The 24106-nt window shown below is 42.7% G+C and overlaps 1 protein-coding gene across 1 annotated transcript in view; it reads left to right on the plus strand.

Moving 5' to 3' along the window:
* Positions 1 to 24106, plus strand: part of prmt3 (protein arginine methyltransferase 3) — a 45618-nt gene that overhangs the window by 8947 nt on the left and 12565 nt on the right. Inside the window, exons 10-13 of the mRNA XM_079216443.1 lie at positions 1290 to 1389; positions 12498 to 12576; positions 18132 to 18319; positions 19999 to 20085. Of these exons, the coding sequence (XP_079072569.1) occupies positions 1290 to 1389; positions 12498 to 12576; positions 18132 to 18319; positions 19999 to 20085 (454 nt within the window). The remainder of the gene's footprint in view (positions 1 to 1289; positions 1390 to 12497; positions 12577 to 18131; positions 18320 to 19998; positions 20086 to 24106) is intronic.

Here is a 24106-nt window from a genome sequence, read left to right on the forward strand (position 1 = left end):
AAGTGTAACACGTCCGAGCCTAGTGTGTGTGTGTGTGTGTGTGTGTGTGTGTGTGTGTGTGTTGTCCCGCCATGCTGGCTGTTACACGATGTCGATTCGGCTCTTTTACTAACTCTGCTGCCGGCTTAATGCCGGAAAAACTCTGTCCCCAAATTCCACGTTCGTACCTTTTTGTACAGAACGGCAAAGCGGAATAACGGCGCAATATTCCCGCCATTAACATGCTGTATGAATTAATCTTTTCTCTCACACACCGCTACAAAGCCACACAGATACTGGCTCTCTCCCCAGAGTCCTGACATTGTCCTCTAAATTACCCCAATAATGAGATTACAGTGTTTCCCTCTTGTGAAAGGTGTAGGAGGTGGGGAGGGGGTTTTGGGGGAGGGAGGGTGTTGGATCCTGTGAGGAGGTGATAGCAGCGGCAGCAGAAAGGGGAGAGACAGTTCAAGATAAGGATCGCTGCCACAGAAATGCACTCTGGGCCGCTGTGAGTAATTGTTCTGTCCTCGGTAACATTAGCTGTCATGATAATGGAATATTCACAGAGATTGATACCCGGACTGGCCGGTCTGAAAGGAAGGATCATTTAAACCGCAGCACTGATCTTACAGTCCCTACCTGAGCCTGACACCTCTGCAGTCCCACGGTTACAGTTTCCCTCTCTTTCACATGGTTCAGGAAAGACTGGACACATAATGTCTTTTTTATAAGTATAAGTTTGAAAGTTTTGCCCAAAAAGGTATGGGAATTGATTGCTGCACAGATGTATGCGTTTTTTTCTCTTTCGTCGTTCAGCTAATTTTTCTGGGTTTTATGGCACGCAACGTTTCTGTTTTTCATTCATTCCCACTCACAGTATACAGCTGTTTTCTGTGAAAATGCTTGGATAAAACCACTGTGCCCTACCTGCCCGGCACCACAGTGTAGACTGGCAAATTTGACGACCAGCTCATGAATATAATACAGCATTTTTGCAGCTGAAATGGGTGGAGACCAAACTGGAGTGAATAGGAGAGTGGATATAACATCATCTACGTAGGCGACTGTTTGCGGATCAGTATCGGCCCACTTAACCTTTTCAACTTTACACGGTGATAAAACCTCGGTATTGTGTTGTTCTTGACCAAAAACATGATTAATTGCCACAATTCGCATTTGCAGTATCCACATTATTGAATGCACCACAGCTGCAAAACTACCAGCCCACTCTCCAACCATTGGGTTATTGGATGCCAGAGTCGTTTATTTTTTTTCTAGGTCCTCTGACTCTTACATGTTTCCTACAGGTCCAACAAGCTGGAGGACAAGATCACTCTGATCAAAGGCCGCATAGAAGACCTCAAGCTCCCAGTGGAGAAGGTGGACGTCATCATCTCAGAATGGATGGTCAGTGCACATCTACGCATCTACACATTGTACATACTGTGGCGGGAATGCACTCACAAAGCCTCATGAAACAAGTTCAATTCCCATTTCAAAATATGTTCAGTCACATTTGATAGCTGAGGATGGGGATCGGTAAGCGCGAGTGTCTGCTGACTGAATTGTGGAGTCTGAATCCACCCTGTGTGATTTCCATGAATTCCAAGAAAATCAACACCAGTTCGGTCAGAAGATCATCCACTTGAGATCTTCTGTTGTTTTTGATCAAAGGTGAATGAATACATTGAATCTCCTGGACACGAACACGAGAGTTTGTTTTTTCCGAGACCTCATACGGTCGCTTGAATAAACGCATTTCTAGCACGAGTGATGTGGCCAGCTCAGGTCAGGACTCGAACCACCTCCATGTCGTTATTAGTTACAGTTGGAAAGTTGAGTGGGTAGACGTTAACAATGAAATTGGTGTGAATTAGGATGTTCATCGTGGAGAGTTGATAATAATGACTAGAGCCCGGACATCATCACCATACATTCTCAAAGTCGAATGCATCAAAATCCACAGGAGACATTTTACTTGTTGTAGGAACAGCTCAGGTGCAGGTAATGACACTAACGATGGCTCGTTTTTCAGTTGTCCATGTCGGCATGCGTAGCCGGAGCCCCGAGTATGAACATCTAAAATGGATTTAGCCGTTATTCACGTTGTTCGTCATACTGTTGGAAGTCAAAGAGTCAACGACAACTTTTTGTGACAGTCTTTGAACTCTTAGAACACGCATGCAATTACCCAAGATGTCAAAAGCTCATCTTACTACCAGCGGGCTGTGATGCGTGTCTTTTTTAACATGCCTTAAACGGGGCTAAACTCGACCATGAGCTCCTCTGAATACCTAACCAGGAAGAGCAGTCTTCCTTCCCCTTGATCCCCATTTATCAGGGAGATCCTCTGTGCCGATACAGGCGGGACGGCCAAAGTTGAACGCACCACTGAAGTCATACCTAATTCATGAGCATCCCGTATCTTTCCCCCCTCCACCTCCCCCATCCATCGTGAAACACCCAGGGTCACGCGCAGGGGTCGCCAGCCAGAGCCTTCCCATCCTCTCACCGGGGAAATTGAAATTGGGTGGTTGACGTGTCGGTGGAACGGTGAAGGATAGGGGGCGTAATCTCTGATGACACCGGCTCACGGGGCGCTAATAAATCTCAGAATCCCCCAGTCACTTCTCATCATGGCGCCGATGGCAGACATATTTCAGAGTGGCCAGAACTTCAAAAGCTGCCCTCCAATCTGCCTGTATAAAAGTGAAAAAATGACTTTCTGGCCAGAGTAGATGGCTTTAGACTGTATTAAACTAAAATGGCTTTGTCTTTATTGCCAGGTAGTGTCTTATTACCTTGGGAATATTCTAGAAATGTCACCGTTCTGTATACATTTATTTATTTCCTTGTTTTATAAATAAACATCATTGAATTCATGAATATATGTTCAAAAAACAGGTAATGTTGGATGTACCCACTGAATCTCTTGTATAACCTTTTAATACAAAATCCGATTTCAAATGTGTTTTGCAAAAATATAATTTGACTTTTATTGTGAAGCAATCGCAGGAAATGCAAAAGTGTTACTGAGGTTTACCTAAAATGTGAAAGCAAAAGAAGAATGTCCTTTTTTCAGTAATTACTTTGACAGTTTAGTATAACAGCGAGTGATAGAATGAGACTGAGCAGACACTGTGAGCTGAAGCATTAAATACATTCAAAAGTCCAATTATTTTCTGTTAAAACAATGTGAGTTTGACTGCTCTGTAAATAGATACACCGGTTGCTCTCATGTTTTTATTATTCTTGTCCCACCCAGTTGCGGAAGTTCCTCCCTGTAATAAACCCAAAGATCCTGTTCCAACTGTAAATATGGCAAATAATGGAGGAAGACCAACATCAAGGGACTGTATCTTTGTGACTTTAATAAGGGTCTAATACCTTGGCCTGATGAAGCTTTAATGCATGCTGCTGAAACCCTGCTCAAAATACACACACACGGATTGGAGCCTTGCTAAGGCCTCCAACATAGAATGGCAAAATTAGGTCAAAGCAATGGCAGGGATGCACACGAGGGAATTCTGTAACTTAAAATAGATCAGCATCCATCATTTCTTCTGTGCAGAGAAGTTGCCGGCTTTGTCTTCCTTTCTCGGGTTTGAAGGAATATTAGATTGGTGAAATAAAAAGAAAAGGGTATGAGGGGGTGAAAAACTCAATCGGAAGACCAGAACAGAAAACGGAGAACCTTTCGCAGAGCCCCCACTCTAGTTAGTCGAGGTAGAAAATACATTATAACACTCTGGTGAGTTTGTTGTCACCGAACAATGTAATTAATCTGAAATTTTGAGAATTAATTGATCTACAAACCCATGCTCTGTGGATCAAGAGAGAGAGAGAGCCTCGAGCTTACTGTCTCAAAGAAAAGCATCACTCCTTTAAAAAAAAAAAAAAAAAAAAGGAAACTAGATTCATCTATCATCACGTGTGCTGTGATTGAAAATGTTGTTCTCTGGCCTGGAAAGTAGTCTATATTGAGTGGAAGGAATTCAGTGACAAATGTCTGGGACTTTGGAAAGGTATTAATTCCAGAGAGACTGTGAGCAAATGCAGCACGCAATTTCAAAAAGAGAAAATAACTGGAGAGCAGAATGAGAGCTTGTTGGGTGGCGAAAATATCATATCACCATTTTTTTTCAGCCAGCAAAACAATGTTAGTTTTTAAGAATATCTTATTACTGAACAGTACAACGAAATGAATTTCCTTATTTGAAAAGAAAAAAAACCCAGAGAAGGTTACAAAACTTTACTGTTTTTTTCACAGTGATTTTTCTTTTTCTTTTGAGATTTTCATATATTAGCGATGGCTAAAATCTGCAACTGATAGAATGTGTGCTGTTATGGGTAAAGGCGGACTGAAAACACATTAACGTTGTGTATGTACAACATTTTGATATAAAACTTATTTTTGATTCAGAAATGTTGCGATTCAACGCATGCATGTTTTGCAGAAACGTACAATGCCATCATTTTATTCTGCCGTCTGGGTTGGTATTTAACCCCACATTGCAGTAGGTGTTTTTATATTAGCATGTGGTTATAGACACATATCGACATCTCAGGGTTCTTACGGTCATGGAAAACCTGGAAAAGTCATGGAATTTTAAAATGGTTATTTCCAGGCCTGGAAAAGTCCTTGAAAAAAAATAAAATCCCATAAGTTTTGGAAAAGTCATGTAAATGTGTTATATTCATGTGTTCATGACATTCATTTACGCCGAGTTTGAAATAATGAATATGCTTTTAAAAGAAAGACGCTCAAAATATAAGCAGGCTTCCATACAGGCATCTATATAAATGTTTATTCTTTTATTCAAACTATTGACTCTCATTCATTTGTGTCATTTAAGGTTTACTGTATGCTTTGGAATTCTCATTGTTAGTTTAAATATGACATTTTCTCACCTTTTCATGTCATGGAAATCCATTGGTCAAAATGTGTATGAACCCTGCATCTATAATACTCACTTTTTATATGACATTCTAACCAAAAGAAATTAAACTAAACAGAGGTTGACATTTTGAAAAAGAGAGAAGAGAGAAAAAGAGTATTTCTTTAACTATCCATACACCAAATTGCAGCTTTTATAGAGATAACCTTTCATCATGAAGTTATTTATCTGACAATTAATGCTGTTTGTGAAAACGAAACAAAGGATTAAATCACCGACGTGATGACGGTGGTTACAGGGCTAATAGACAGAAATGGGTGATGGATGTCTTGTATCTGTGGTGGAGGAGGAGGAAAAGGGGGCAAATGAGTGTCTGTCTGTCGTGGCGTTGTTTGAGAGACTGCCTTTAGCGGCACCACTGTCATTTCATAACTCACAACATTGATCGGTTCTCTTTCTCAGCATACGAAGAAAAAAGCGTCCAGAGCAGATAAGGGAGTGGGGGAGGAGGAGAGCTGAGTCCGCCGAAGGCTAAATAAAGACTGTCACTCCCAGATCAATCACAGGTGATGGGCCTGCTAGCTCGATAGTGTTTAATGGCACGGGCGCTCGAATGCGGACACGAGAGTGAGACTGTCGGAGGAGAGTTGGCTTTAACAAACTTTAGTTGCATAATAATTGAAACCCTATTGTGAGCTGAAGCCTGAAATGGAAAAAAACGTGTGTGTGTGTGTGACCCACGGCCACACATTAACGAGCTCAAATCATTACTGTACAAGACGCCTACGTTTCTTTGTTCACTTGCTGGTTGGTTGTGTTCTCATTCCAGTCGAACCGAGCTCACTTAGAAACGGTCCGAGGCCGCCTCTCTGTGCCGGGTGTTGTGTCCTGTTTGCACCAAAGTATCATTGCTGTCTTCACTACGGCCCAAAACAAACCGCACCACAGCGAGTTGGATGAAAACGGGCTAAAGGTTGACTCGTGACAGAGCCTTGAAGCGTCTGCAAGCGGACAAAGTGACGTCACACCATCGGACAAAGCAGGTCCCTTAACAGTGGCCCTCGCCATGCTGGCCAGAGAAAATGAAGAGTTTTGAGGAGTTTTTAGAATGGAGTATAAAAGATCCAAACCGTCAGCTGATGTTTGTGCGACCGTCTTTGCGCAAAGTATAACCTTACGTATAGCCTTACCCTTGCATGCATTTGAATGTCAAAACCTTATCAGCCTTGAAACCAAGTTAGTATCTTGCGTGGGAAGACATTTTGAATCAGAAACGGCACAAAATGATTTGGGATTATCTATAGTGCGGACCACACAAAAAGCGCTCTGTCTATTTATTCCCACCCAACCTTTCTCTTTTGTCCATATTGCAAAATGTCTCCGGCAACATGTGATATTGGGCTAAAGCAGTCTTGGTCACATTTTTTTTTATATTCTCGCCAGTTTCATTCAAATGTGAGAAGAACCCTGAACTAGAAGAGCTTTCTTTGTGCCCACATCTCTGATACTTTACCTTGAGGTGAACATAGTTTGACTACAAAGCAAGTATCCTTGGAACACACACAAAAACACACAAAGTCCAAATACTTGTGTGTGGTAGACGTGTGAAGTCCAATTCATGGCAGCTCTTCCTCTTTAGCTTCATTATCTGTGCTGGGAGACTCAGCTGCCCAAGAAGAGGTCGGTAGTCATCAGTCATCCTGTCCTTCAGTCTGACTGGCTGTCAGTCTCTCACACACACACACACACACACGCACACACGCACACGCACACAGAGGTCTAGAGACTCAGGAAGTGGTTTTCAGCCAGCTGCCTGCATACGTAAACCTCAGATGGGTTATCTGTGAGTGTTTATTTGTACATTTAAACAGGTCCACACACCACTAAAAGTTATTATTTTTTTTCTCGACTTTATTGAACAAATTAAATTAATTCATTGTGTGATTCCTTCCGCCTACGATGAAAACATGAGCAACCTTATCCCCTAATGTGAAAGATAATGATCTTGTTTCGCTATTGAACGCGTTATCAAGGTTTTTCACCAACCCTCAAAACCCCTTACGATCGGACCACACTTCAGATTGATTATTCAGATTGGGCTATTAATCAGATTATTAATTGAAAATTGGTCAATAAGCACAGCTCACAGTCTTCCTGTTTAGTGAAACGGGACCGCCGTGTCGAAAAATTCGGAGTAAAATGCAAATAAATTGCTTATTATACAATTTTAGAAAATGAAAACACAAGAAAGGGTTAAAGCACCGATCTCCTGCTGGACTAAAATACAAATTGTACGAGAGTAATGTATTAAAATCCTCAGTCATCCATCTCTCCCATCACATTGGCGTCCGTGTTCATAAACGTGACGATCCACAACAAGTCAAAGAGACACTTTTGCTGTCGGTGCGCCACCCCTCTGTTTTTATGCGACTGTATTTCTCGCCCTACGCGCCCAGTGAAGCATGAGCGTATGGCCATACAGACAGCCATTTACAACAAGCAGGCTGGTGCATAAAGACCTGCAGCGCAATTCTGTACAATATTATGTACTGTACGTATCCAAAATGCAGTGTTGCATTTCACTCATCTGAGCAAAACATCTGAGGGAAAAAGAGTAACTGCTCTCTGGTTTGAATAACAATTCTACATGCAGAACAGGAACTTGACGACCTGAAGTATCCCTCAAACAGACGTTCTCATAAACCCAAACCCATAATCCTGCGCCGCTCAGTCGACATATTTTTTTTTTATGGAGAGAAATGGCCTCTGTGTTCCCTTGGAATGATGAATTTAATAACGGCTTGTGAACGCTTGGACAAGTACACCTGCCGAATGCAAGTATATTAGGATTTGTATAGGGTATGTGTCAATTCAAAGCTATAACTTTGTATTTCACACATGCGGGAGTTGTTTTGTTATGCTGCTGACTTCGTTTTTGACCTTAAAACAAAAATGAGTTTTCATGTTAAAGTGCCTTTCCCAAAAAAACTACTCGTAAATCCAAAACGTTGGGAAATGATGTGTGCCTGTATTCAATATCATATCATCCCTATCTGGTCCTGACATCTACAGCTGAGCTGATGGAGTCTCCCTCATCATTACAGCCACCAAAAAGCCTGTAAAATCTAACAAGACTTTTAATTAGGTCGTGCTCTCTTTATCAAAATACTAATGAACAAATTAATGAATAAAAACTTTCTGCTGCTCAACTTGAGGAGTAACTTCAGTCTTTTACTGCCTTTGAGTCTTTTGTCTGCACATTGAGGCGAAGACGCACCGCTAATGCATGTCTTACAAGATAAAATTTGGGAAAATAAAAATTTGGGAGCATGAAATTGGACAAAAGATAATGGATACATGCGTAATCCTAGTGAGAATGTGCCATTTCCCTTCAAATCCTTTCCATACATGATTGAAATGTTTTCCCGGCCATGTAAATTATCGTACCATCTTAAAAAAAAAAAAAAAAAAGCACACAATGTTCTTATCATTGATTTCCAAAGAGCCGCTGCGTCTAATAACCTTGTAGCTATACTGCAAATTACTTTGCTGTTACACAATCGCTCCCATCTTATCTCTCATTTGCATGCCTATAAATGGAAATTAGGCCGTTATTGGAACCTGCACAATGTACACCCGCCCAGCGTTAACCCACAGAAATCTATTACTCGAATGTGTGTGATATGTTTATGCAGATTTGGAGTCACCTGACCATAAATGAGCATCGAAGACTCTTGTTGACGAAGAGGCGCGCTGCCCTCAGTGTCCAGGGAAGCGTGGAGGTGATCCCTGAAACCCAAACGTTCACGCACGCACACCACCTCCTTTTTATTTTTGCCTTGGCCCCTCCTGTGACTGGAAGTGATGATGATCTGCAGTAATTGAGGAAGACGTATGTTGAATGCAGTAGGAGAGAGGAGGCACTGGAGGGCGGAGGAAAGTGTAAACTGCTGACACAGATTTTGTCCCAAAACGCCGCTTGGTACCTGTGATTGACAGCATTTCAGTCTCCCACGGGTCGACGGACATGAAATCTGTAAATTGTAACACCCCAATCCTTCCCTCCAGCGACTAAAGACAGGAAATTATAAAAGTTGTGACAGTCGAGTTTATAAATACAACTCAAACTTAATAGCATTTGTGTAAAGTTAAGAGCACTGACAACTCCACAATTCTGCACATAAGTAACACAGCTGTAAAAGTGTATTTGCAGTTTTTCTATGTGTGTGTGTGTTGGTGCATGTATAGATGTGTATGTGAGCGGTAGCCAACTCGGGAATGTGTTTTATATGCTAATTTTGTTAATGTGTATAAGCTGCTCCAGCCCGTTCTCATTAGGATTTCATTAGTCTCTTTTATGGAAATGCACAGCGACTATACTGCAGAGCGTCGCCTGCAGTAAAGCTGAGCTGCTTCCTCACACTAAAGCCGAAGTTATACTTTACGCGTATAAGAGTACGCACGTTTGTGTGACGTGCATTTCAACGTCAAACTTTCTTCTTCTTTTTTTCAAGCTTAATGCACCACTGTGCAACTTTCACAGGATTGTCTATGCGGCCGATACACTGCAAGTGGGAGTGTAGCAATCTACTGCGATTGTGTGGAGTGCACGCACCCTCCAAGCAGTCTGCAGGTGTTTGAGATATTTCTGTTTTTCTTAACGCAAATAAAATAAATGTATAAACAGTTTGTCATCCTGGATAGATCTTTCAAAGGCATTGCAGACCCTTCTGTCAGCATCTCTTTGTTATATTTTGTCAGGTCAGTGCAGTTAGTGACAGTGTGGGCTCCACGGTTGCTCTGACAGCTTGACTCAGTCGCAGAGGGGGGTGGGGCTTAGTGGAGGTCATTTTCGTGTGTATTCTTATCGGGAGACTCGCAGTTTTCTCGTTTAGGATCTCGTTTAGGAAGTCGGTGCGACAACTGAGTCCAGAATGTAGAATAGAATTAACAAACTTCACCGGTCAGACGGGCATAAAACATAAAGGGGTGACTCATCGTCGCACTGCCCTACAGCATTTTTGCTGATTGTGTCGTATCGGTAGGAACTATTTTAAAAACTTGAACTTTTAATTAAAACGCTGCGACGCTGTTGGTCGGAGTTTGATGAAACTCTGAGGGATATTACATTTGAGCTCCCTGTTCTCGTAATTAGAATATCAGCACTGATATGGCCTGAAGGCTGAAGCCGAAGATTCAACTTTTAGTGAGAACACGTGGCTCATGATTACCTGTGTCGATCAGGAGTGCCGACATGATCACCGTTGGATTGTTACTGCAGATTTGAAGAAAGAAAAAAAATATTATTGAAGTATTCTGGCAAGATCTAATCAGACTCGGACAAACTTAAGTACTTGTGCTTTAGCTCCAGCCCTCGCATCGGGGCGGCAGTAGTCCTGGAGCATTGTTGACTATAAAAGTAAGGTGCAACTATGCTTTCGGGCTTCTCTATCTCTCTCTCTCTCTCTCTGTGTCTCTCTCTCTCTCTCTCATATCCTCTTCCCTTCAAGAGAAAGCAGTGTGCCGTGAAATTGGGATCTAAATTACGAGGCCAGTGTTCTATGTGTGAGGGTTTTTAAAAACGACCCGCATCGGCTGGATCACGACAGTCGGCAGCAGAATATTCAAAGGCCCGACTTCGGTTCGAGACGGATTCTCTCCGTCTATCCGCTGTCGATAGACGGAGAGAATGTTTCCCTTTTATCGCCTCGCGGAGGATGAGCCGGTTATATCGGCTTCATCGCTGTCATCATTATCAGCGCAGGCCCATAAGAGAGATGGTGACGATTTTGGGAGTTGGTTATAAATCAGGGCTGCTTCCCCTGTTTGTCTGCCGCATGCTCTCCTCTCCGTTTTCCAATGAAAGGTTGTCTTTATTTGAATAATAAGCTTCTTATCGCAGGGAATTACAATTCTGCTGGCCACTGCATCCTCTCTATATCACTCTGTCTCGCTCTTCCTCTCTCCTCCTCTTCTACTTACCCTTAATCATACACCCCCCCCCCCACCGCCATTCCCTCAGGCTTTATCTTTTGTCCTGGCCCTCACCTCTCCTTGTCCCTCCGTCCCCCAACTGAAGAGAAAGTGGAGATATTGGAATCTGAAACATAACTCAGGCCATTCTGTTTTCTTATTTTTCCCACACCAGAGTCGTGACAAATGAATGACTGCGGGATACTCGCCTGCGAATAATTTGCATCAAAACAGCGATGCGGATTTGCAATAGTTGCAGCGCCTTTTCAGAATAAGGTTCAAACAGATTTGCGCAGAGAATCAACTACTGGAATTATGTTGACCCAGAGCAACGCCTGGCACTCTGAGGTGTATTGTTGTATAGTCTAAGATACTGTAAGCCGTTTTATTGAGTTTTTCTTTTGCAAAATGCTCTGATTGAATACGTGAACAGTTACGTAGTGAACTCCGTATATCTAGAGCTTTTATTGTAAAAGGTATCTTGATAGATATGGTCGGCTCTGCCTTTGTCAAAGTTGAAAGGGGTAAAGTTTCCCCTCTTGGTTCAGGCCACTGAACATGTCCATTCCGCACAACGTGATTGGTTGATGCCTGTGTTTTAAAAAACTAAGTAGCTTTTTGTGACCTGTTTTAAGACATGTTTCCATGTTCTGAGACGTTTGGAATGTGCAAAATCAGAACCGATGAAACAAACGGTGAAAATAAAATCCATCTTGTTTATAATAGGACCTTTTATATACTCTATGCTGGACCTGTAAAGCTGTACAAAATACAAAATAATAACTGTTGTCAGGCCATGGATAAACTGAGGATTAAACACTAATGTGATTTATTCCAGAATGAATGTCAATGTCAGATATCCCATCAGAACAGCACCAGAAATCCATATCAAGCCATGTAAGGCTTCATGGATCCATGCTGAACATGCGGACAAATGTATCATTGTGCAGGAAGATGATGGGAACCAAATGTCCAGATTGAAAATTGGTTGTACTTCTGTACATTCTGCTCCTGGAGCTCTTGTCTTGATCGTAAAACACAGATCTGAAAGCATTGATGGGTGTTTTTGTTCCTGAAATCAGTGTTGAAATAACCGACATGGGTCATCAGTTACAGGACAAATGTACATGTAGTGATTTTGCTCCACCTCCTTGTCCCAGATGGAGATATGCCCGCCCATACGTTTGAACCCGCCCAAATGCATTGCACATAAATACCATATGGAAGGGGCCAGCAATGCAGCTCTTGCTTATCCGATTGGTTAGAGGAGTATAGGATGTTGAAAAAGCCATTTGTCAGCAGTACATGCCACTCAAGCCAACAAGATGTGGACAAAACTCAATTTCAGCATTAATGGAATAATACCACGGTTAATGTGCCGTCTACTGGAGCAGAACAGGAGGTCAACCCAGGGTCAAACCATTGGATGTTGGGTGGCAGACCACGTGGGGCACATCACTCAATTTGCACTCACGGCTAATTCAGATTTCCGCCATAGTGATCTTGAATTAAAAAAAATAATTGGATTGTCCAGCGGTTCCGTAGTCTTCTCCTTTGCACACATGTATTACCTGCCCCGAACTGTCAGTCAACTTGTTCCAGAAGATACTTTGATAGTAATGTGTTTTTCCTCTTTTTTTCTAGGGTTACTTCCTGCTGTTTGAGTCCATGTTGGACTCTGTCCTGTACGCCAGAGACCTCTACCTGGCGGACGGCGGCTCAGGTAGGTCACATCTCCTCCTCACCACAAAATCAAGGGTCAGCTACATGATTTTTCTCCTGGCATTGTCATTTCATTCCTCCAAAACCGTGTCACGAGGCGTTTCTCTGCTTTGTTAACAATAAAGTGACACAGGCGGCCAAAGCTACCTCCCACCGTTTGGGGGGCATGAACATGGGCGCTCTCCAAAACCCACTTGCGCCAACTTCGAATCAATCAAAGGTTCAGTGCGTCAAGTAAACACAATATCATGTGACCCAACTGCATTGTAACCAATACAGACTAATAAAAACATTTTTGTACAAATTGTACGCGTGTTAATACAAGCGGCAAACACTGCAGTGATATAGGGTGACGCACAGAAGTAGCCAGAAATATATGAGCGAGAATGGTAAGATATTTCTTTCAAAATATGGGATGACTACAGAGGTGGGTTAACAAACAGCTGAGGCTCAGCAGCTCACCTCACCCCGACGCAGCTGTTTTAAAGACAACATGTCTCCTGTGTCGCTGGCCTGCAGGGTGGGTACTTACACACAGGAGTTGAGTTTGGGTGTTGTCGTTGCACTTTTTGCCTAACTAGCAGCATGGGGACATCGGTACGACCTCATGCGCTGCTTGGAATTTTAGTAACAGTGAATTAAAGACCTACCTGACCTGTCAATTACATTTTGGGGTCATACAGTAACAATAATTTTGAATACTAACAACAATAGAAAGGAAAAAGACAAAACCTAAGACAGTTGTAAAATATATTAGATGTACATTTTTAGTCAAATTAAGTGTGTGTGTGTGTGTGTGTGTGTGTGTGTCCAAGGGTCATCCCATACATACCACCGACCAGATTTAATGGCTTGTGCCAAATGTGACCCAACTAAGGAACAGTTCCAGCACACTGCTTTTAGTGGCTCGTTGGGACATGAGGGAGAGGTCACACTCTCTCTCTCTCACACACACACACACACCTGCATGGAATGACCCCACCTATGGAGACAGATCTGATAGTGAGGGAGATTGGACAGGCGAGCCTGTGACCAGAGTGGGGCAGAAAGTGACAGGTCAGAGGACACCGTACGGTTCGTCATGAGCCTTTAACCCTGTCGCTCCCAGAACCGGTCGCTCCCTCCGGATCTACTGCCACTCAAAACCAGGAAAAATGTCAGGAGGCCCCATCCACTTTAAAGCTCTCCAGCCTAAAACAATCATTACATATTTAAGTCCCTCCCGGATGTTTTCGTTTTAATTTATGTTGTGTTCGACCACGTCTACAGAGATTCATAAGCATTGTTTTCAGTTCTCAGTGTGTAGTAGCAGTGTGATTGTATTAACCGTGACCGGGATGCTGGTCTCTAGTGCGGCCCCTGCGTCGCTATCGTTGAAGGAGTAATGTTGACGAGGACTTTACTTACAAAATGATAATAGTATTTATTTGTTTTTCCCAAAAGAAACCTCCCAAGATCGTCACGTTGATATCAACGGATGTTACGATAACAATTTTTTAGCTAAAACTCTTTTTTTCAGGCGGTTTCAAAGTGTATCCAGATAAACTACAGTCTGACCAGTTCAATATTCTAGTGTCATGTCATTAGTTGTTGCAGCTGTTCTTAGTGACATTATGAGAAATTGAGACAATTAAAAAATCATAAATTTAGGTCAGTAAGAGATTCATAGTTTCACTAATTTTATCACTTCAGTTTGTTCCGCATGTCTCAGTCAGCATGCATGGAGGTTAGTTACTTGCGTTAATACTACGAGTGGAGGCTCCTCTGTGTTGTTGTTTTTTGTTCAGAAGCAAACATGCCCGAGGCGATATTTATGTGCAAATCTGTGAAGCAAATATTCCTTAATTTCAGTACAGCCGAAACGCGCCAACGTTACAAACCTTTTTTAATTTATTGAGTGTTGATCTTAATGCAATTTCTGTGTCATATTAGATTCATCAACTTCTTTTCTGTAGTTTATTTTCAGATGTGTGTGTGCGTGTGCGCGTGTGTGTGTGTGTGTGTGTGTGTTATAGCGGCTCGCTCATTCTCCCCACTACATTAACCTCTCCTTCCATTCTTAAATGTGTCCCTGCATGCCTGGCACAGCACAGCGTCCAGGGAAAAGGGATCTGTTTTGTCCCATGCACCCCCCAACACACACACACACCGTCTTTCCCTCTTTCACAGCCGACCAATGGGGGAGATGGAGATAGCAAGAGGGGGGGTTGACAAACGGGCTGTGAGCAGCGAGTCGAGAAGGACGCAGATGTGAAAGCCATGAATCTGGGGACGCCCGTGTACCCCCCAACCCCCTCCTTCCTTTTAGTCTTTCTCCCTCTCCATCCACACCACAGCACCCCCCTCTCGGTCTCCATTTCCTTTTCTGTGTGTGTGTGTGTGTGTGTGTGTGTGTGTGTGTCAGACGGGCCTGTCCCGATTCTGCCCAATCAGCATTCTGCTCCCCCCACTCTCTCACCTGGTCCTTGTAATTACTCACTCGGTTCAGTAATGAGAGTAAAATGGAGTGACAAGTGGTGTGTGTGTGTGTGTGTGGGGTCATCAGGTACGGTGACACTCACGCTAATATTGACAGGGCCATGAGTTTCCCATCACTGAGCCGTCGTCATCCATTCACACGTTTTACGTGTTGAAGGTGACTGAGCACGGACACACGTGCCAGGTAAAACGAATAACACGTGCAGCAGTTAGAATGGATTTAAATTCTCTGGACTTCTTTGTTTCTTCTATTCTTCTCTTTCCAGTTTTCCTCTTCCCGTAAAAAAAACTTAAATAGCTTTTGTTTGAGAAAATTGCACTGTAAATTAAGTTTGTTAACCCTTGTTGTGGTTGGAAACATAGCAAAATGTTCATAGAAACTTCTGAAAATACTGCTTGATAAAAGCAGTAGCTGCTTGTTGCTTAATGTATTCTGTCGCTAAAGCCACTGCTAACTCGATTAGCTACGGCTAACGCGTGTTGTTACTATCGTCATAATTTCTGTCATAGACTAATATTTAATGTGATACCAATATTTCAACCAGCCTAGCATCATCTTGAATATGGACGAACACTTATTTAGACACGTGTTGCTTGACTTTCATCGAAAAACTTTTTCACAAGATTGCATACAAACCCTTGTATGAGAATAAGTTTATTTAGGACATTTTCACACAAATGTCTATCGGGATTAAATTATGAAGTGATGCCAATTTGGACAAACATGGATGTAAACTGCCACATGACCTGTTGGCAGAGCCATACAACCTCGAGGCGGTAATTCTAGTCTCATTAGAAGTGATCATAATGCCATAGTCGTGGATAGTGGTCCTCCTGTTATGCACATCTATACTTCCATTGCTGCCACTAGTAGCAGTAAGTTGTACGTTAAAATATGAAGTTTGGTATATCCTCATGAGTGTATTCCCAACTCTAGTTTAGGCCCGGGGCCTCTGAGTTGGCTAATGTTACTTCACAGTAGGGGTATCAATGGCTTCAAGCGTCTCAGCGCTGGCTTAATCACCAAGCATATTACCCCATACAAAGGAATCTATTCGGATGTGAAAACACAATGAAAAGGACATTAAAGCTCACGTTTAATGCTCATTCAAGACATGGATAATGTTTATTCAAAAGACAGTATTACAGTGTGTAATAAGAGGAGCGACAATAATCACTGCCGATACTCAGTCTTCAACGCTTTTGAAAAATGAAACTAGACACACAGTTCCCCAGTGGCTGACTGACATTCTTTTAAAGAAAAATAGTGTTTTCTGAGGCTGCAGGTTCAGTCAGTGAAAGAAAAAGAAAAAAGAATGATCTTGTTTGACCAAAATACATCCAGGGTGATTTTCAGCAGCAGTCATTTCTTTCAGGTGATGGAGACACTGTCAACTGTGAAACCATGTGTTTTTAAACTGTTCCGGCCACTGGCACAAGCTTCACAACCTTCCAGTGCCGGTGAAGTCGCTCAAAATGCCACTTAAGGCTCATGGCATTAAGGAGATGCACACCTGCCTGGCATGACCGTCCCATTAGAAATGCACTAAATGCATTCATCAAATCACTGGACCTTTGAGTGCTGTTATATTGTGTTAGCTCAGTGCTCATGGGACAATGAAATATTTTAACAATCACAGACGGTAATAGTTGGGTGTCCACATTTTTGCCATCTTGTGTAAAGTATGAAGTATTAAAGTAGGACAAAATGGCCATCAGGCCTGTTTTGTGTTCATGTGATGGATACTGTCATTACGGCAGCCTCATGGAATTGATGCAAAGCTCCACACCCACAAGATGTTAAGGCGTTCTCAATTGAATTTGGTCAATGGTTTTCAAGCCATTCAATTTGTTGATATTAAGCTTGTCTCAGAAACGAGAGTAGAAGTTTATGGGACCGGAATTTGCCCATGATTAATGATCTTTAGTTTCGTGGAAAACACATCCCCGAAGGGATTCAGTCTTTGCTGACCAGGCGGTAGTGTAGCCCGCTGCAACAAACCTCCAGAAATATGGACCGTGATACATTTGTTTGGTGTTTCTTTTGGATGTGTAGTGCATGTTTAGGAGGTTTAATCAATATTTAAGTGCATTGTCAATAGACCTTGCTTAACAGTTTTTTTTTCCAATAGATAATTCAAGAACTAACAATAAAAGTGACAGTTTTTAACCCCTTAAATGGCTTGTAGATAGAGCCCAAGTGCAGAAATAGACTAGAGACCATCTTGTGACGGAATCACACCGGCCATGACGCCAAACCGGACCAGGGGCATAAAATGGCGCCCTTGCATGGACCACACCCATTTTGATTTGTAAAGTTTCGTGACTGCATCTTGCACAGACAGAATCTGTCCACAGACATGTAAACACACACAAGTACTCAAACCCGTTTCTGTGGTAGTTACCGCTGCAGTAGGTGTCTCCACAACCACATTTGGCTACGATGACACACACACACAAAGACTCCAACCAGGCAGCCACACGCTGTCGCAGCTGGTAATGAATCCAACTGCCACCAGCTCTGAGCAAAGCCTCTCTGCTGGTTGCGGATTTTATTTTATTAATTCTTTTGGCAGAGCCCCTTTTTGATGGTTGGTGTCCAGGGTCCTCCTTCTGGCTGCCGGCCGGCTAACATCGCTAACGGCACTGCCAAGAGTGAGCAGCACCAGAGGAGCTGTTGTAGCATGTCGCAGGTGGTCTCCACCTGCTCTCTCTCGCTCTCGCTCTCGCTCTCTCTATTTATCTGTGTCTGACTCCACTTTCCAATTTCCTCTTCTATCTGGTTCCTCTCGACGAGGTCGTTTAATGGTGAAATGAGGCCTTTTCATCACACTGCTAGCACACCAAAGGAAACGAAAAAAAAACTGTTTTCTAAAATAAATATATGTTTGTGACGTGAGCAGCGTGAAGTCACCTCGGTGATTTCAGTGCAGAGAATGTTGTTCAGGTAATGTGGGAACATATGGTAATGTTTTCACAACGGGACCTGAATGTGAAGACTTGAGGCTGACTTTTTATACTTATTATTTGTGTGTGTGTTTGATGATCAGTCTCCCATCGCTCCTCTTTCCTCCGCAGTCTATCCAGACCTTTGTAACATCAGCCTGGCTGCAGTTGGAAACGCACAGAAGCACCAAGACCACATTGCATTCTGGGATGACGTGTATGGCTTCAACATGGCGTGCATGAAGAAGGCTGTGGTGCCTGAGGCTATGGTGGAGGTGGTGAAAGAAGACACACTCATCTCTGAACCTGCGGTCATACAGGTAAACATGAGTTATGTACTTCAACATTCAACCTGTAATGTGGTGGCTTTGTAGGTCCAATAATAGTACTGATATTTGAAACTACAAATAGCCAACATGTTTTACTGATATTCAGTATATCTGAATAAAATGCAATACCAGTTTTAGTTACAAGTTGTAATCTATTTAGCCCTCTGATCAACAGTTCTGCTGAGGTCTGAGATTTATATTTATATTGATTGTGTGTTGGTTCCAAACTTGGGGGTCTGGACCCTTTTGAGAGGTCATAAGATGATTACTGGTGTTGGAAATATTAATAACAAAAACTTTGTTTGTCTTTCACACTTGGATCTAATCGTTGGTTTGTTCTTATGAAATCCTGGACAATGTTTCATCTTCAGGTATCTAAAAATGAAAATGATTCAAATTACACAGCCTAAGAAGTCAAAATCACTCTTCTGTTTAACTGCGGTGATCAGAGTGGATCTTTTGATTTTTGTCCTCTGTGGATGACACCAACTCCCCAACATCTGATATTTAACACCTGCGTCTGCTCGACGTATTTGCAAACCAATATGTTGATCTGATCTTAATGTACAAGGATCTTGGAGGCTACAAGTCAGAGAAATAAGAGTGTGTGTGTGTGGGCCACAGACTAGGAATGATAGCCGGAGTTAGCTGTGGAGAGCGAGATAGGGCCCTGAAGGTGTGTGTGTGTGTGTGATGCTGTAGCACTGGGTGATTGATCTGTCTAATCCTTGTTTAAGTTCCTCTTAGGGAAACTTCATTACTCTCAGCCCCCTGTGGATAGAGCGGTTCTCACTGACGGGAGAGCGCACACATAACACAGAGATAAAACAAACACACACACAGTCCAACATATAAGAGCACAGATACCCCTTCTGACTCTCTCTGTGTAAGGATGCTCTCCCTCTCGTCTCACGCACCACTTGTGCGTTTCTTCGCTGGTTGCTAAGTAGCATGTCCTCCACCCATCTGTGGATGTGATGAATGAGGGGAGAACTTGATATAATGGAATTTGAATCCTCTAATCGATAGTTTCTCCCCTCCGGTGACAAATAGACAGCCCCCGCTGCCCAAATTACATGGACTCTCATCTATTGCCTCCCGTTGATACGATCCAATAGCATTCCATTAAGGCTGGCTGCTACGCCGTAAAATTGAGAGCCCTTCAATGGAATTAAAATTCCTGCAAAATAGATGAGTTGCTTTTTGTCTTCTTTTCCTCTCATTGCAAACAGATAGGAATGTTCAACTTGCAACCATTGGATGTAGCTTTAAACCTGCCTTATATAACGTGTTTAATGTTCTCAGTCATAATTTCCACAATTTTAGAAACCTGTATGTATTCCGCCACCAGTAGGTTTCAGTTGGGGGGGTATGTTGTCAGTACTTGGCAACCATCTTTCGTATTATTATTATTTATTTTTTACGCCTGTGGCTGAGTCGGTTGGAAAAGGTGCATTTCCATCGAGCTGTTTCTTAAATTGTCGCATAAAAAAATCTTGAAATATCGCAAAAAAGTGTTTACGCTTGGCTTGGGTGGAAAAGTTGATGGGTTGCATTGATTACCTGCAAGCTTTTGTTCTGTTGATTGTTGATTGTGTCGTCCCTATTTATCATCATTTTTTTTTTTTAAGTTGTGCATTTTACGCTGTGTTTATTCTGTCTTTCTTCAGACGTTTGACTGTAACAGAGTGTGTCTGTCTGAGCTGGAGTTTGCATCAGATTTCAGCCTGAAGATAAAAAACACCACAGACTGCACAGTAAGTACACATACGCACAATCACACATAAAATTGATCTTAAAATGATAATATTTTAAATATATTTATCTGATAGAACCTTGTGAAACGAAAAAGACTTAATTGTGTGATTTATTTCATCAGCATGTCATATCTACTGTTGCTGAGATCTCAAACGCGAAATACTTTTTGAAGAAACACTCATGGGATAATTTGTCTTCACTTGGGCACATTTGATCCCGATTTTAAATTCAGTCCAAATGTTAAACATTAAAGATCCAGTGTGTACGATTCAGTGGCATCTCGGCTCACACCTTCCTTTCGTTACCTTAGAATGAACCATTCATTCTAAGGTAACGAAAACACAGTTTCAGGTGATTTTAGCCAAATGAAAACATCATTATTATTATTATTTTTCCTTTTCTGCCCATTGATCCCCCAAAATCCAACACACGGGGCCTTTTTTTTAAGAGCTACACAAAAAAATGACCTAAGACCAACATTTGCCCAACCGCTACCATTTATCAGAGAGGCGGTGTGAAAGGAACAAGGCAGTACAACCAGCAGAGACATCAGTCAGCTCATGTTGATGGATTGTGTTCCTGTATTTAAGAGGATGTCTGTCAGTGTGATATTTAATAGAGTTTCAGATTGAATCAGAGCAGGGAGGCTTAATGTGACTTTGAATTACATGTCATACAACATAGTGAATGTTCACAGCCTGTTTGCTCCGTCATTCTCTCAAACACACTCGCTCACACAATCGCAGGCCGCCTCTCATGTTGGAGCCCGAACTAGTCACAGTGTTAAAGAAAGAAAAATAAGTTTGTATTGGCAGAAGATTCTCGTTGGGGCGGTAAAGAGGGCCCTCCTTTAATCGCAAGGGTGGCAGTTTGATTCCGGGCTCCCACTGTCCACTGCATGGCAAAGTGTCCTTGAGCGAGACGCTGAACCCTGAAGTTGCTCCGCGGGGCGTTTTACTGCCCACTGCTCCTAAATGCTTATGATGGGTTGAATGCAGAGGTCAAATTCCATGTATGTACCTGAAAGTATGAGGTGAATATAATTTAAGCTTTACGTCCCGGTCCTATTATCCAAAGCTGAGGTACTGTTTGCAGTGGAAATTAACATAGTTTCCTTGTGAGAAATCAACAGTACTTTAAGCACGTTAGTCTTTTAATGCTTTATTACAGGATAAGATATAGAAAGATTATAACGCGGTTACAAGTCATCACAAGTGAGCCATAGTACCGACAGAAGTAATGGTACATTCAGCTGAATGGTTCAGAATGTTCTTCCTCAGCCTTGTCCTAATAAGAAATATCAAAAAGGATTCAGCCCAGTAAACTGATAACACCCCCATTCATGCATCTCTCTAAATCTAACTAAATGCAGTGAATTAACCCAAAGACAAAAATCAGGAGTCCCGTGTGAGACACGCTCGACCTTTGAGTCGTGGCGTGTCGGTCAATTTGACCGACGACCGCAACGCTAAATTGAAACGTGTGTCCTCAGTGGGGGTCAGCTACCGGCACCAAAGCATGGAGAATGGTTTACGAGTCTATTTGGTGAGGTGCTAGCAGCTACCATAACTACCCCCCCCCCCCTTCCCCAGGCCATCCCCACATTTCTCTCTGTAGTACCAGCCGACTACAGCGCAGCCTCACTACTGCGGGCTCTGGCACTCTGGCTCCGTGAGAAGTGATCCGTCTGTAGAAAAAGCCCATTGTGTGGGAGCAGCTTTGTGTTGCGCTGCAGTGTTCCCTGCACTGCCTGGCGTATTGGTTTAATGGACAATCAATAGGTGGTTATTATCTGGCCCGCGCTCCCAGGGTAAGGCCGGTGAATTTAATGGGATTTGTAAACATCCTCTCATTTTTCCTGTCCCTTTGTGCTCTGTAATTGAAAACATCCAGTTTCTATATCTAGGGTATGAGTCCAGTCATGTTCGGGGTCCTGCAGCAAAACAGATGATGGGATCGCATCCTATCCCATTGTTTTTTTGGGCGCACAACCACTCTTTCCCCACGTTCTTCCTATTTCTTCCAATCATCCTCAGTTATTGTGCAGGAGCATACACGCACCGTATGTGTCTTTGCACGTCATGTATATGAGTTATTATTCAGTCGCGCTATCAGACTTTTATCCAGGTGCCTCTGGCTTTGTATAACGCGAGTATTCCTCGAGAGTTCGTACACGTTGTAGAGGCCCGCCTCCTGCGTCCAGCCTGCTCCTGTCCCTGGGTTTACAGATGGGTTATTGACCTGCAGGAGCTAGTGTGGGGCTACCGTACGGATACTGATCTCTAGTCAGTATCGGCTGCAGCCCCTCAGTAGCAGTTAAGGCTAGGATGTGTGAAGGGTAAACCGCTCCTGGACCAGTGCTCCGGTGGATCGGTGAGGGAGAGCTGCTGCGCCTCCCGTCCTGTGATGGAGCGCCTGCTTTTGTTCTCCTGTCAACAGTCCATTCATCAGCTCGGCCTGCCTAACCTTGCATTAAATGAACAGCACAACCCCATGCGTCTGCGCCGTTCACACACACAAGACAAATCCTCTTTCTATTTTTTTTTTCCTCGCCTCCGTTTTTACATCTCACACGCTCTTGTATACATCGTGTCTGCTTTTGCAAGCCGTGATGCCTGGTACAGGATATATATGTGCTGAAACTTTCGTTAAAACTTGGATCAGAAATTCTCTCAGGGCATCTATACCCATCTATGCCTCCTTTTTTTTTTTATCCCCACAGCGCCATTATCCATTTGCCTGAACTGTAGAATCGTCCCTGCGTTAAGGCAGAACATTATGCTGAAGGTGTTGCAGAAAAGAATAAGTTTCTGTCTGTAATTAATTTTAACACTGCTGTCTCACTGCTGCTGATGTAGCTACTGTAGCGCTTCACAGGAATATGTCCCTGCAATCCATCTCTAGCCTGCTTTCCATCACATTTAAATTGTGTGTGTGTGTGTGTGTGTGGGGGCGATGGTGGCCTTCTGGAGTGTCGGGGCAGGCACTCGTCAACTTCAAGGACGATTTTCAGCACATTTACGAAGGAAATGTTAATGGAAAAAATCCACTCTTTAGGTCTCAACAGTACGAACATTCAGAGTTAGGTGATCATCTGACTGCTAATAAGAACGGTTTTGGCAGGCTATTTCCAGTCGGCTATCAACAAATGTTCTACATCCTGATTTATGTTGACGTCCTAGGAGTTAAAGGGGAAATGCACCGCTTCAGTCGGTTTACAAGCTTTGGGTAAAAATATGTACTGTGCTGGAATATATTTAATGGTGGTGCAGATTTGTTTGAAATTAGTTTTTCCTTGGTAACGTTCGTAAGGTGCTAGAGGTGCTACCAGACGGTATGCGGTTAAATTGCATTGTGGGTAATGTGAATGCCAGGTTTTTGGTTCTGCGGCATTAATCTTGATTTGGTTTTAAAAACTGTCTACTGGGAAATCTATGGAGACTCAACTGTCCACTAAACCAGAGACCCGCAGGAACGCACAACAACGGTACTGCTAGCAGGAGTTAAACCGCAGATTTTTTCAAATATATTGTCGACGTTCCTTTTAGGAGCCAGCCTCTGGTGGCCACTAGATGAACTGCAGCTCAAGATCCTTTAATTGATCTATTACGTTTTATTTATATAGCATCTTTCAAGCAAATCAAATGCAATTGAAAGTGCTTTACAAATGATTGACAGATCACAAGAGACTCAATCATTTGGACCCGTTTTACCAGTTATACACGGAGAAATCCATCACGGAAGAAGCACACAACTGAACGTGTGTCTAAACACACATCGCGGCAAGAACAGCAACATCTCAACAAAAGAAAAAATTATTTCATTATCACCCTGTCATCCAACATGAGCTAGATGCATCAATTTCAAGCACAGTGAAGGTTGTCTAACGGCATTGGGAAGAATGTGAGCAATCACGAAGCGGGATGGTGGTTACAGTAAATACGTTTCCATCAAAGGTGCTCCCAGGAATTTACTGAATATCCCATATTATTGATATAATATAACTGCATGAGCACACAT

The sequence above is a fragment of the Taurulus bubalis genome (assembly GCF_910589615.1).
Source record: "Taurulus bubalis genome assembly, chromosome: 4".
NCBI classification, from domain to species: domain Eukaryota; kingdom Metazoa; phylum Chordata; class Actinopteri; order Perciformes; family Cottidae; genus Taurulus; species Taurulus bubalis.